General features: G+C 31.2%; 1 protein-coding gene across 2 annotated transcripts in view; it reads right to left on the bottom strand.

Annotated features, from left to right (window-relative positions):
• The window catches only part of COL11A1 (collagen type XI alpha 1 chain), a 220,085-nt gene that overhangs the window by 139,165 nt on the left and 68,017 nt on the right, over positions 1 to 12,903 (bottom strand). Inside the window, exons 5-8 of one of the 2 annotated variants that reach the window (XM_033197012.1) lie at positions 8,756 to 8,884; positions 3,369 to 3,521; positions 3,090 to 3,182; positions 295 to 549 (exon numbers count right to left, since the gene is read on the bottom strand). In XM_033197012.1, coding sequence (XP_033052903.1) covers positions 295 to 549; positions 3,090 to 3,182; positions 3,369 to 3,521; positions 8,756 to 8,884 — 630 coding nt within the window. Of the gene's footprint in view, positions 1 to 294; positions 550 to 3,089; positions 3,183 to 3,368; positions 3,522 to 3,784; positions 3,902 to 8,755; positions 8,885 to 12,903 lie in introns of both variants that reach the window. The other variant, XM_033197010.1, reaches the window with a different exon arrangement.

Here is a 12,903-nt window from a genome sequence, read left to right as displayed (position 1 = left end):
CTACTCAGAATAAAAACAACTATGTTTTAATCTTATCAATGACAAAATTTCTGATGCAATTCTATTCAAGATTTTACTTTCAGATAATGACTCCAAAAGTGTGGACAACGATACAATTGCTGAAGATTCCCATGTGAAAGAATCTAACAAAGTGTCCTAGTGGTAATAGGCAATCATAATTTACATCAAAATTCAACCTGCATTTTAAACCTGAAAAGACATTAAGATGGACATGGACATAAAAATATCCCATAAATAAGACATACAATGACACAGAGCGTAGTATCAACTTACGCTTGTTTCTGTAATATCAGTTTCTGCTGGTACACCTGGACCAAATTCTTCATTAGGGGGGCTTGTTGGTTTATCTTCATATTCTTTATATTCATAAAAATCATATTCGCCTAAATCTCCATCTACCAGAAGATCAGAGTCCCTGTCGTCTATTTCTTTGTTTTCATATAGTGTATCCTCAGAATTTTTCCTCTGGGAATCATAATCCTCTCCCGTTAGATATTCTTCAGTAAATATTTCTTCAACTGGATTTGGCTATTAATTTAAATTGCAAGGAATTGAGGAACATGAAGTTTATTGTTAGTAAAGCAAGGTAAGCATTTAAATTACAGTTTGATGGCATGTGATGGGATGAGATTTTGTTACTACTCAAGCAACTCTAAACACCTGGAAAGTAGTCTTTCAAGTATCATTGAAAGAAATACATTTGTACATTGCTATGCACAAAGAGATATTGCTTTCAAAGCACTTTCTCCAATAAACTGCAAATATTCACATGGAATTAACATGTGTATTTGCTTGTTCCATTGGAAAAAACATGTTAGTCAATTTCATATTTACTTCATAATTTAAGATTTGAACAATAAAAAATGTATGGAGTTAAATCTTTGCTAATTTTTTTTTTCTTTCTTTCTTTTTTTTTTTTTTTTTTGAGATGGAGTTTTGCTCTTATTGCCTAGCTGGAGTGCAATGGTGTAATCTCGGCTTACGGCAACTTCCACCTCCTGGGTTCAAGAGATTCTCCTGCCTAAGCCTCCCGAGTAGCTAGGATTACAGGCATGCGCCACCAGGCCCCGGTAATTTTGTATATTTAGTAGAGACGGGTTTTCTCCATATTGATTAGTCTGGTCTTGAACTCCCGACCTCAGGTGATCCACCCACCTTGGCCTCCCAAAGTGTTGGGATTACAGGTGTGAGCCACCACACCTGGCAGCTTTGCCTAATTTTTAAATCTTACAGAACATCATCATGAAATAAATTTGCTACAAGGATAAGTCATGTAAGCTTGAGTCTCATCCATAAATAAAATAATAATATACCAATATCAATATAAATAGAGATGTGTCATTACAATGATTATGCAGAGCATTTCTTATGTAGGGAAGTAGCATGACACCAAACAGTTCTTTAAATCAAATAAAATAAGTGATAGCTATCAACATTTAAGATAATGAAATATAAAATATCACTGTACAATTCTCAAGAAGAGTAAGGAATAAATATTAATTAATACTTGAAAGTGAGAATTATGTCAATAATACTTCCTCAGAGACATAGATAAAAACTGATACATTTTTTCTCTTAATTCCTTACTAGTAGAATAAACCTGAATCTGACTTAACATGTGAATATTTGGTTTTATTATGTTCATGATGAGGCTCAAATTAAATAATTTATCTTGTTACTTTTTATTTTTTGAGATGGGGTCTCACTCTGTCACCCAGGCTGGAATCGAGTGGTACAATCATACTGCTCTGCAACCTGAGACTCCTGAGCTTACATGATCCTCCTTCCTCAGCCTCCTGTGTAGCTGGGACTACAGGCATGCACCACCATGCCCAGCTAATGCATTGATTGATTTATTTGTAAAGACAGGATCTTGTTGTATTGTTTAGGCTTATCTTGCCAATTTGTAAATTTCATTTTTAGGTAACTGATTTTCTATTCCATAGTAAATCTGGATGATAGAGTAATATTAGATAACAGTATTATACAATCTTGTGAATTAAAATATGTAGATAAGTGATCAGTATTTTTTCACTAAAATTAAATGTTCAATAACCATAATTTTTTGAGTTCTTAGATAAGGAGTATATGCTGTCTACAGAGACTGCATAATATCTAGGGTGAGAATATTGCTATAATCATAGCTCGGCACTAAAATGCTGGATGAATTTGGTTAGGTAAATAAACATCTTGAATCAAAATACTATTTTTTTTGAAAATTATTAATTTGAGCTAAAAGAAACTTAAAATGCATTCTCACTCTAAATATTTATTATTCTCAATTTTGTGTTTTCATATTAAGGCCTATTGAATCTATTTGCCTCATTGTGAGACATTTTACATGAATTTGCTTAGAAGTAAATTACATTTCTTATATTCATTTCCTGATAAAATTATACCAAAATGTATACCAGATATTTAACAAAGTTAAACTGAATTGCATGTTGCATTCTTCATGATCAGAATGCATGTGCAATATGAAATTCAGGAAGATTAATTTTTACCTACATGTACTTAATATTTTCATAGAAAATAATGGAAAGATTAAGATATATTAGTTTAATAAGAATTAATATTACATTCCTAACATTTGAAAATGTAGTTATTTAGGTCCACTAAGACTACATTTTCTCAAAATGCTCGCTGTCATAAAATGCATGATTATTCTTCAGATGGAGTAAAATTCTAATTGTATCCTTTGATGATACAATTTTCACTTTAGAGGATTCTTCTCACAGAAGAAACATGTTGTGAATACCCTTAGTCACAACATGTTGAAAAGCTTGCTCAATTCCAGGAGCAATTAAGAAAAGAATAGCAGGCAATTCAGTTTGATCAATTTAGCATCTGCATGAAGCAAAGAGTCATGCAAAATCTGAATTGACATTGATTTCAGATGAACTGCTTTTAGTAATAGTGAACCATTGCTATTGTTTCTCTTACTTTAGTAAAAGAATTAAAACATCAGATGTTTGAGAAATTATAGATTCTTCCAGAGGGAAGTATATCAAAATATATTACACATTTAAAAAGTGGGACTGTGATTTAATATTGTCTATGTGTATTACCTCATTTGTCCCAGAAACACGCCTAGGAGCTTCTGTCTGGTAACTTTCCATTGTTCCATAGTTGTATTCTTGAAAATCATCAACGATATTTGCCTAATGGTAAATTCAGAAGAGAATTAGTAAACATGTAAGGTAATCCCAAATGTATGGAAATCATGATTTAATTGGGTTATAGTATTAGCCGAGTGAGTATTTATCTAGTTGGGTTAAGACTATGACTCATGATCAGAGATCTTCCAGCTTATCTAGGATAGATCTTGATTGCTTTTTCTTTGCTACCTTTACCCCTAGTTTGGCTTTTGCTGATGCTTGATAACTTTTCTTCTTCTTGGATGAAAATTTTTCAGTTTTGGGGGGTGTAAACTTTTTGGACTTTTCCTTTGAGTTAGTAGCCACTGTCCTCGTCTTCTTTTTGAAATTGGATTTCTTTTTCTGTAAAATGTGGTGAAAGATGGAATGGAAAACATAAATAAACAAGGAGGGAAATATAGAGCATAGATGAAAGGAAGGCTAAGCAAAAGTGAAATGGACATCATTCTTCAAAACGGCTACTGTCAAATAAAAATCACAGTTATTGGTTCAGAGGAATAAGATGAATGAAAGGTTTATGGTAAGTTTGAGGAACAGTCAACATAAGGAACCACAGGATGACGAACAGCAGGACACCACATACACAGGCACTGCTTTGTTTTTACCTCCGTCTGTGCTATTGTCTCCTCAGTTACAGTGGGTCCCTCTGTTACACTTTCAGCCTCTTTATACTCTGCTTCCCCATACTCATAGTCATATTCGATTATATCCTCTGGTTCATACTACATTGCAAAGGAAAAAATATCAGGCAATTGTGTTAGTGGCAAAATACTATTCACAAAGTGAGAACTATCTTAACTTTTACATAGTGTAAATGTTAAGAGACAAGAAATTAATGTTATTGATTAGTTATTTTTGCATTACATAGAAGTATTATACTGTCTTATACAGAGTATAATAACATAGGAGTGACAAAGCACATTTCCTATGAGCAGAATGGTGATTAGTATCACAAGAAAACAAAAAATGTGGAATAGTAATTCAAGTTCTTAATTATGGAATGTTAATTGAAACACAGTAATTATGTACTTGAACATAGATGTCAAATATTAATTTTGATTTGAAAAATTGCTATGCAATGTTTCTCTATAAGAGCTCTACAGTAATTTCAATGGGAATTTTTCATTAAGCTACACGTCTAAAAATAAAAATGTTGAGAGTAGTCTTCCTAAGTATGAAAGGATTTTCATATCTATTGAGAGATGGGAAAGAGGGGAGGAGGGAAAGGGAATACAAAGAATATGAAATAAGTATACACTCTATTTGAAATACTGTAACCAATGGGAAAATAAAATCTAAAATGTATTAAGAAATTCCTAATTTCCTTTAGACTTTCCTAAGATCAAACAGAGCACAAAATCCTTGTGAGACATTAAGGATTCAAAATTAGATGTGCTTATAAATAATGCATAATTTTAATATTTAAAATTGCTGCCTTTTTCTCTATCGAAAAAAGGCATAACACTTAGATATCTTAAAAAACATAATTCACATTGGAAATAGTATTTTACACTAATTTCTTCTGTATTAAAAGATTTTAATTAAGGAGAGATATGTTTCCTAATAGAGTTAAAAGACGATCGTACATATTAAATAATGAGCAAAATAATGTGCTCAAATCCAAAGCTCAATATCTTTATAAAAATTTTAATTTTCAATCAAGAATATAGATATTATTAAACATAAGTTAAATTTAGATTTTAATCAAAATAACTAAATACACTAAATCATATGTAGCATAAAAATTAAGTAGTAAACTAAACAAGTTAAAACTCTAAAAAAATTATGTGTGTATATATGTATGTATGTATATGCATGCCAGGGGCAATTTATATATAATTGCCTAGGGCAAACATACATAATAATACAATAATACATATAATAAACATATATAATAATACGTATAATAATACATAAAATAATATATATTTTCCAGGGACAATCTATACGTAATTCCTTAAGTAATGTATTTGATACAATTCCATTTATGTCTCAACTGGATCTCTCTTCGCATTTTAACCATTCCCTTTTAATCTTCCAATAAAAAAACTGTTGACCACAAATGTTTTAGAAAATTGTGATCACAGTGCCTTCTAATAATAAGCTCTAGTAGCTTATAGAGGAGTTATGAATTACAAAAACCATAAGTAAATGCATAAAGTGCCAATTTTAAACCTGGACAACTTAAATGCATTTTAATTGAAATCTGCTATTCAAAGATATATATACATACATACATATATATATATATAGAGAGAGAGAGAGAGAGAGATAGAGAGAGAACTATACCAAAGTAGTCAATTAATTTTATATGATGTTTTTCTCTTATAGGACAAATTATCTTCTAACTTTCATAATTCTGTTCTTTATTTAAACTCTCCAAATGTTGATTAACCAGACTGGTTATGAAATAATGGAGGAAATAACATGTTAACTGCCCTAGACACTAAAGCACATTTTTCTGGGTTTTGTTTGTTTGTTTGTTTTTTGTTTTATTTTGTTTTGTTTTTGAGATGGAGTCTCGCTCTGTCGCCCAGGCTGGAGTGCAAGCGGCACGATCTCAGCTCACTGCAACCTCTGCCTCCTGGGTTCAAGCGATTCTCCTTCCTCACTCAGCCTCCCAAATAGCTGGGATTACAGGCACCTGCCACCATGCCCGGCTAATCTTGTAAACATTTTTATTAGAGAGAGGGTTTCACTAAGTTGGCCAGGCTGCCATTGAACTCCTGACCGCAGGTGATCTGCCCGCCTTGGCCTCCCAAATTGCTGGGATTACAAGCATGAGCCACTGCGCCCAGCCAGCACATCTTTCTTTTAGAGCTTATTCACTCCTGGTTCTCCTTTATCTGCACAGCTTCCTCCATGTGGTGGTCATGAATATACTCAGGACATTGCTGAATGTATATTGCAATATATATTACTACATAAAGCCTCATAACATATTTTTGAAGATAAATCTCTCCTCACTATGGAATTCTAAAGATGGCTTGAGACAAGTAGAGAGGAAATAACTAGTTATAATGAATCAGACAAATATATGCAAAAAGACATGCAGTGATGGAATAATTTCAACTTTGTCGGTATTCTAACAGAAATTAGAGTAGGTGAGGAAAAATAATCTTCCAGAAATGTCATGTCTGTTCTTACTTAATTTGTAAGAAAACTGGTGATATCAGTAAAAACCTGTGCATCTGATGAGAAATATAATGTATGATACATATTAAGTGAAAAGATAACACATTTTGGAAAGCTAATTGTTTTTTAAATTCCTTTATAAAAGATTGTCTGTCACTTCATTTTCTGTTTTCATCCTTTTTTAAGAAAGAATACCAAAAGGAATCCTATAGATTTAACATCTATTTTTTATAAGACAGGAAGATAATTTCACTTGATCAGAAAATCCCAAATTCATTATAATTTTAATATTAGCTTGTCACCTATTTAAATGGCATTGTGTAGTTTCAAAGAGAATTAAAATGTGATGATATTATGATTAAATTAAAATCTGCCTACATTATACATCTCTTACTCCATGGTGATGGTTGTAAAGTTGTGTCAAGCATATAACAATGTGAATCCTAAGAATGGATTAGGATATGTTATTTGAAGATACTAAGTAGACAAAATTATAAGCTGAAAAAGCATATGGGTTGATCTATAAAAGAAATTGACATATTTATTAATCCAAATTAGAATAATAAACATGCAATATCAGAAATTTATTAGTGAACAATTAAGTAATATAAAGTACAACGTGTATGACTGATGCTCCATATTGCACTTTATGTTCTTTACGTATTGATGACTAACATTGCATTATTAATTTATATAGGTAGAAACTCTGAAGATTATTAATATGCATTTTATCATATAATGACATATTAATGGATATAGTTTAAAATTATTATAAGGACTACTTACTAATTTGATTGATTAGTTTTTGATACTGGTATAGATGTTTATCTTATTGTTGAAGGATCAACATAATTTAGAGTTAGAGAAAAAAGTGAAAGCTAATTCTTCCTTAAAGAAAAGACTTTTTCATTATGACTTATTCAATTTTTAAAGAGGTAAAAATGCAATCTATGATTGCATTACCCAACCAGATTGTGATGCAGTTTCTGCTATAATGTGCTGTTTTTCTCATCAAATGCTTCTAGTAAAACTAAGTTTGACATCTCAACAGAATGTTAAATATACATGTCAACAACTAACATGGTAAAAGGCAAGTTCATTTTTAAATGAACTTAAGAAGATGGATACAAATTACCTTGATAAAATAACAGCTTACCTGACATAATAGCATTACAACATGGGAACAAAACACTTCAAAGTGATATATTAAGATTGCAAACCTCCCTTCTTCCAAAAATCAGAGCCATATCTGTTGCTAAAAAGAATAATATGCCTTATCTTTCTTTATAAAGGAGCAAAACAGATCTCAACCTTGAAAATGTACATTAAATTCTATAAATTTTAATATTAAGTCAGCACATAACCTCTTAGATATAAAAACACTAAATCTGATAATTATTTTATCTATCACTTCAGAATTCACAGAAAATATATTTAGTGAATCATGAGAGAATAAAAAGAATGAAGCAATTGAGAACTGTGAAGCAAGTAAATAAAATATCCCAGTAACTTATCTTTACACTCTCATATTTGCCTTCCTGTTGGCTTCTTAAAATTTTACCTTGTTTTTTAAACAAAAACTAATATTAAGTCATGGAAAAGATCAGTGCAACAGAATTCACTATTAAACGTTAAAAAGTAAAATAGTGTCAAAAACATATTTCTAGCATTCAAAGTGTAAAATCCAACCTTAATTCACATGCAGAGCTAACAATAAGATAAAAGATTTTGACTCATTATAAACAGTAAAACTCAAATGGTGGCACCTACGAGGACATTTAAAAGGAAAGTACTTTCTATCTGATTCATTTTTAGAACAGTTTTGATGTTTCCAAATTTCTACTTCCTTTTTAACACTTTAAGTCTTGAGGAAAAAATCCAAAAATACAGTTTTGCTCCCAACTGAGGCTTAAATTCCTTTCATTTCACATGCCTTTAAATTTTCCTATGAGAATTTTTTTTTTTTTAAAAAAAACTCTCTAATTATTCAACACAGCCTGAAAACTTTAAGGTAGTTCTAATGTCACTTTCTCATTTGCATGAATTGCCAAAGGTCTAGGGAGATGGCATGCACACCAGAAAATATGTCACTCTATCTTGAAGCTGTGTTAATTCTTTAAATGCTAATGGTCAAAATATCGCTCTTAGAAATTATTTTCTTCTCACCCCCTCCAAAATGGAGTATGTGCATATACACAGTATACAAGTGAAGCACCATTATTTCTAATAAATGTGTGTAATAAAATGCTTAAACAGCAAGAAAACAAGTACCAAATATATTCAAGTCACTTTTTTTCCTGGAAACATTATAACACTATTAAAATACAAAGCATAGTTTAACTAAAATGGAATAAATAAGTGTAAGTTCAAGAACTGCAAACTGCACTGCTATGTCCATATCACTGAAATACAGAGACCTTCTCTGGTCTTGTGCTCCTCACCTCATCTATCTGAGGTTCCTGAGCCTGAGCAGCCTTGGGTGCTGAAGAGTCACAGTCTGGACTATAATGCTCACAGTAGTCATATGCTGCCTTGGGGTCACCTGTGATCAAAAACTGCTGGATGTCCCCCTGCAAAAATAATAATAATAATAATAAATAAAAAACACACAGACACAGATGCAGTCAGCATATTAAAGTACACATATACCAGAGTGAGATGTATTCAAGACAATGTGTGGCTTATTTTTAAATATTTGAAGAAGAAAAATGACTTATATTTCAATGTTAGGAAGAGTCTTACAGGATTGAAACACCTATTTTACAAATTAGCTATAAATATTGGGCTGTTATTCTATGTTATCTTCTGGCTCAGGAAATCTATACTACATTCATTCCTTTTTGAAAACTCAATTTTACTTCATTGGTAGTTTATACTGCATGGTAGAGGACAAATATAATGTGGGCAAAAGGCTAATTTTAAAAGTCAACACATTTTTAAAACTGTGCATATATAAAAACAGTAACAAAATTCTAATACTAAATAAGTAAAAAGTTCAATAAGCTTAAAAGGAATTATTGTTAGGAAATTTACATGAAATTTTTAGAGTAAATATATAGATCCAACTATTATGTTCTGTTAGAAAAATCAGTATCAAAAGGAATCCCTACCTACAAAGATGAATGAGAAATGAAGACACCGGAGAAATCCAAATTAAAAATAAAAAAAGCATGAGTTTGATGTATTTATAGTAAGGAAAAAAAAAGGAGTTCCTAAGGATACATTAAACATCACCTATCAAAAAATCCATGTGATTTAAATAAAATCAAAACATTAGTAATACTTAACAATAGAATTACCTAAATAGTTTTAATTTCAAGAGCTTTTGGAAACTGCAAACAAGAGAAAAATCCAAATATTCTGCTCTTGACAGAATGTGACTACTTCCACCTGGACCTTATTTCATCATGAAACTGGTTTAATATAAATCTGTGTGTCATGACCATATTAATTCAGAATTACACTCAGATCTAGAGGAATATCTGGGCTGATAGCCATTTAACTTGAGCATTCAAGTCTCTGTAAGCTTGAGCACATAAATCTGATGCATAAAACTCCTGACTCCATATTTAATAATTTAAGTCATTCCAGCTTTCTCTGCATCTTACCAACAGGGATTATTTAGGACTTGATAAAAATATGGAAATTAAATTATAAAAATCTTTAAAAATTAAAGAATGTGGAATAATTCATTCTACATTTATACCACAATATTTATTTATTAACAAATATTTATTGAGAAAAATACTCAAAATATTGAACCTGTGGGTGTAGAAACACACATTTGATGGAATCTTTGCTCTTTGGAGAGCGCAAACCAGTGGTTAAGAATATTTAAAACTATAGTATAAGGTGGAATAAAATTAATAACTTGAAAAGATATAACCAAATAGTGTGAGAAGTGCCAAGAAAATATGTTAATTAGCTATTTAATTAGAATTAAGTATAAGTTATTTAATTAGAATTAGGTTATTTCATCCTAGTAGGCAATTTTTTATTTAATACCGTGGTTACTACCTGTGGTGTGGTACTTATTTTTATTTGTATCATTCTTTCTTCTGTCAAAAACTGTGTTCTTTCTCACCCTTAGAATTAGGATTTAGTTTTAAGGTTCAAAAATTTATATTTCTATGCTTACATTTCTCTTTTTTAAAATAACATATTTATTGAGCTTTTCACACTGTTCAAATATAAAATCAATTATAATGAATTTAATTAATTCACATATAAAATCCATTCTTTCAAAATTTACAATACAGTGGATTTAGTACAGTCACAGCATTGTCAAACTGTCAGTACTAATTGCAGAAAAATTTCATGACACCTAAAAGATACCCTGCAATCAGTGGTAGTCACTCTCAATCCTTCCCTTTTCCCAACCCCTGGTAAAAATTGGGCATTTCCTATAAATTCAACCATACAACATGTGACCTTTTTCAATTGGCTTCTTTCATGGATCATAATGTCTTCAAGATTGATCCACGTTGTACCATGTATTAGTACTTCATTCCTCTTTTCAAGTAATATTCCCTTTTATGGACATGCTGCTGTTTATTAATCAGTTTCTGGAAATTTGAGTTGTTTTCATTTATTATTTTGCTATTTGTTTTCTACATTTTATGCCTTTGTATTAATATTACGTTATTCTTCCATTACTGCCTTTTTTTGAGTTGAATAGATATTTACTATTTACAAATTTTACTTCTCTTATGTTTTTACTATAGCCTTATAAATTTGTTAGTGGTTACTCTTAGAATTATAATTAATTTATTACAATATTTTTCAAATTAATACTTACTTCATGTCAATCTTACACAAAAATGTGATCTTATGTAGCTCTAATCCCTCCTTCCGCCTTGTAGCTATTATTGTTGTATAAATTACATCTTTATATACGATAAGCCTATCAACACAGTTTTATAATTGTTGTTTTATGCAATTTTGTTTTTAATCTAAAAAGAGAAGTATTATAAACAAGAAGTACAATCTTTTAATATTTACCTCTCCTAGATAACTGTACTAGTGTTCTTTATTTGAGTTATTGTCCAGTAATCTTCCATTTCAATCCAAGATACTCTTTACATTTCTTGAAAGGGAACTTTGTTAGTGAATATTCTTTTAAATATGGGAATGTCTTAATTTTCCTTTTTTAAAGAGATGGTATCTTATTATGTTGTCCAATGCTGTTATTGAAATCCTGGACTCCAGCTGTCTTCCGACTTCAGCCTCCTAAGTAGCTGGGCCTATAAGAGCATGACACTGCCCCTGGCTGTTTCCTTTGCCTTTGAAAGTCGGTTTTGCTGGCTCTAAAATTTTTGGTTGCAGTCTTTCCCCTTTGCCCCCAGAACTGTGAATATGTTACCCTACTACTTCATGACCTCCACAGTATATGATAGGGAATCAGTTAATAATCTAAATGAAAATCCTTTATATGTTATCAGTCACTTCACTCTTGCAATTTTGAAGTTTCTCTCACTGTCTTTGCTTTTTGATGTTTATGATGTATCTAGATGTAGATTTTACAAGTTTATCTGATTTGAAGTTGTTGAGAGTCTTGAATGTGTAGATTGACATGCTTCATTAACTTTGAGAAGTGTTCAGTCATTACTTTGTTAAATATGTTTTCTGCCCTTACTCTTTTGGGGACTCCTATTATGCCTATTTTGGAATGTTTGGTGGTGTTCCGCAGGTCTCAGAGGCTCTGTCAACTTTTTAAATTTTTTTTTTCTTCCCTTCTTCTCATCGTAGATAATATCAACTGATTTATCTTCAAGTACACTGATTATTTTGTCAGCTCAAATTCTTTGTTGAACTTATCTAGTCAATTTTTCATTGTATGTCATACTTTTCAACTACAGTACTACTATTTAATATTTTTATAGCATGTATCTTTATTGCTACTTTCTATTTGGTAAGACATTATCATACTTGCTGTTAGTTATTATGTTTTTTTATTTTTTTAACATATCCATAATTGTTCATTTAATGTCTTTGTTGGGGAAGTCCAATGTCTGTGCTTCTTCAAGGACAGCTCCTCTTAACTGCTTTGCTTTTTACTTTGTATGCCACATAATTTTCTTTTTCTTTCTTTTTTTTTTTTTTTTTTTTTTTGCTATCTCATGATGTTGAAAGCTTTTATGTTAAAAGTTGAACGTATTAAATAGCAACCCTGAAATCAGATACTATCCTCCTGTTCCACCAAGCCTACTGTTATTTTTCTTTATAGTTGTTGGTGCTTGTTCATGTAGTGATTTACTTAAAGTAATTCTATAAGTCAGTAGTCTTTGCTGCTTGTGGCCAACGAGGTCTCTGTTTGGTTAGGTTAATGATCCGTAAATGATTAGACTGAGATTTCCTTAAATCTCGGAATCAAATGGAAACAATTAGTATCCCAAGAGCCTTTCTGTGTGCCCTGGTAAACACTTTCAACACTCCTACAGTTTATAACACTGTCTTAGCTCTCACTTTTTGCTAGGTAGATCCTCAAAGTCAACCATACTGAAAATAGCAGGACCTTCTCCTCAGGTCTTACCTGGACAGGTACACAGGTCTCCTAGAGCATCAGATTAATGTCTGAGCTTTTCAAAGC

The sequence above is a fragment of the Trachypithecus francoisi genome, unplaced genomic scaffold (genome assembly GCF_009764315.1).
Source record: "Trachypithecus francoisi isolate TF-2019V2 unplaced genomic scaffold, Tfra_2.0 Lachesis_group5, whole genome shotgun sequence".
Taxonomy (NCBI): domain Eukaryota; kingdom Metazoa; phylum Chordata; class Mammalia; order Primates; family Cercopithecidae; genus Trachypithecus; species Trachypithecus francoisi.
Note: the sequence above shows the minus strand (reverse complement) of the source record. Positions and strands in the feature narration are given on the sequence as shown.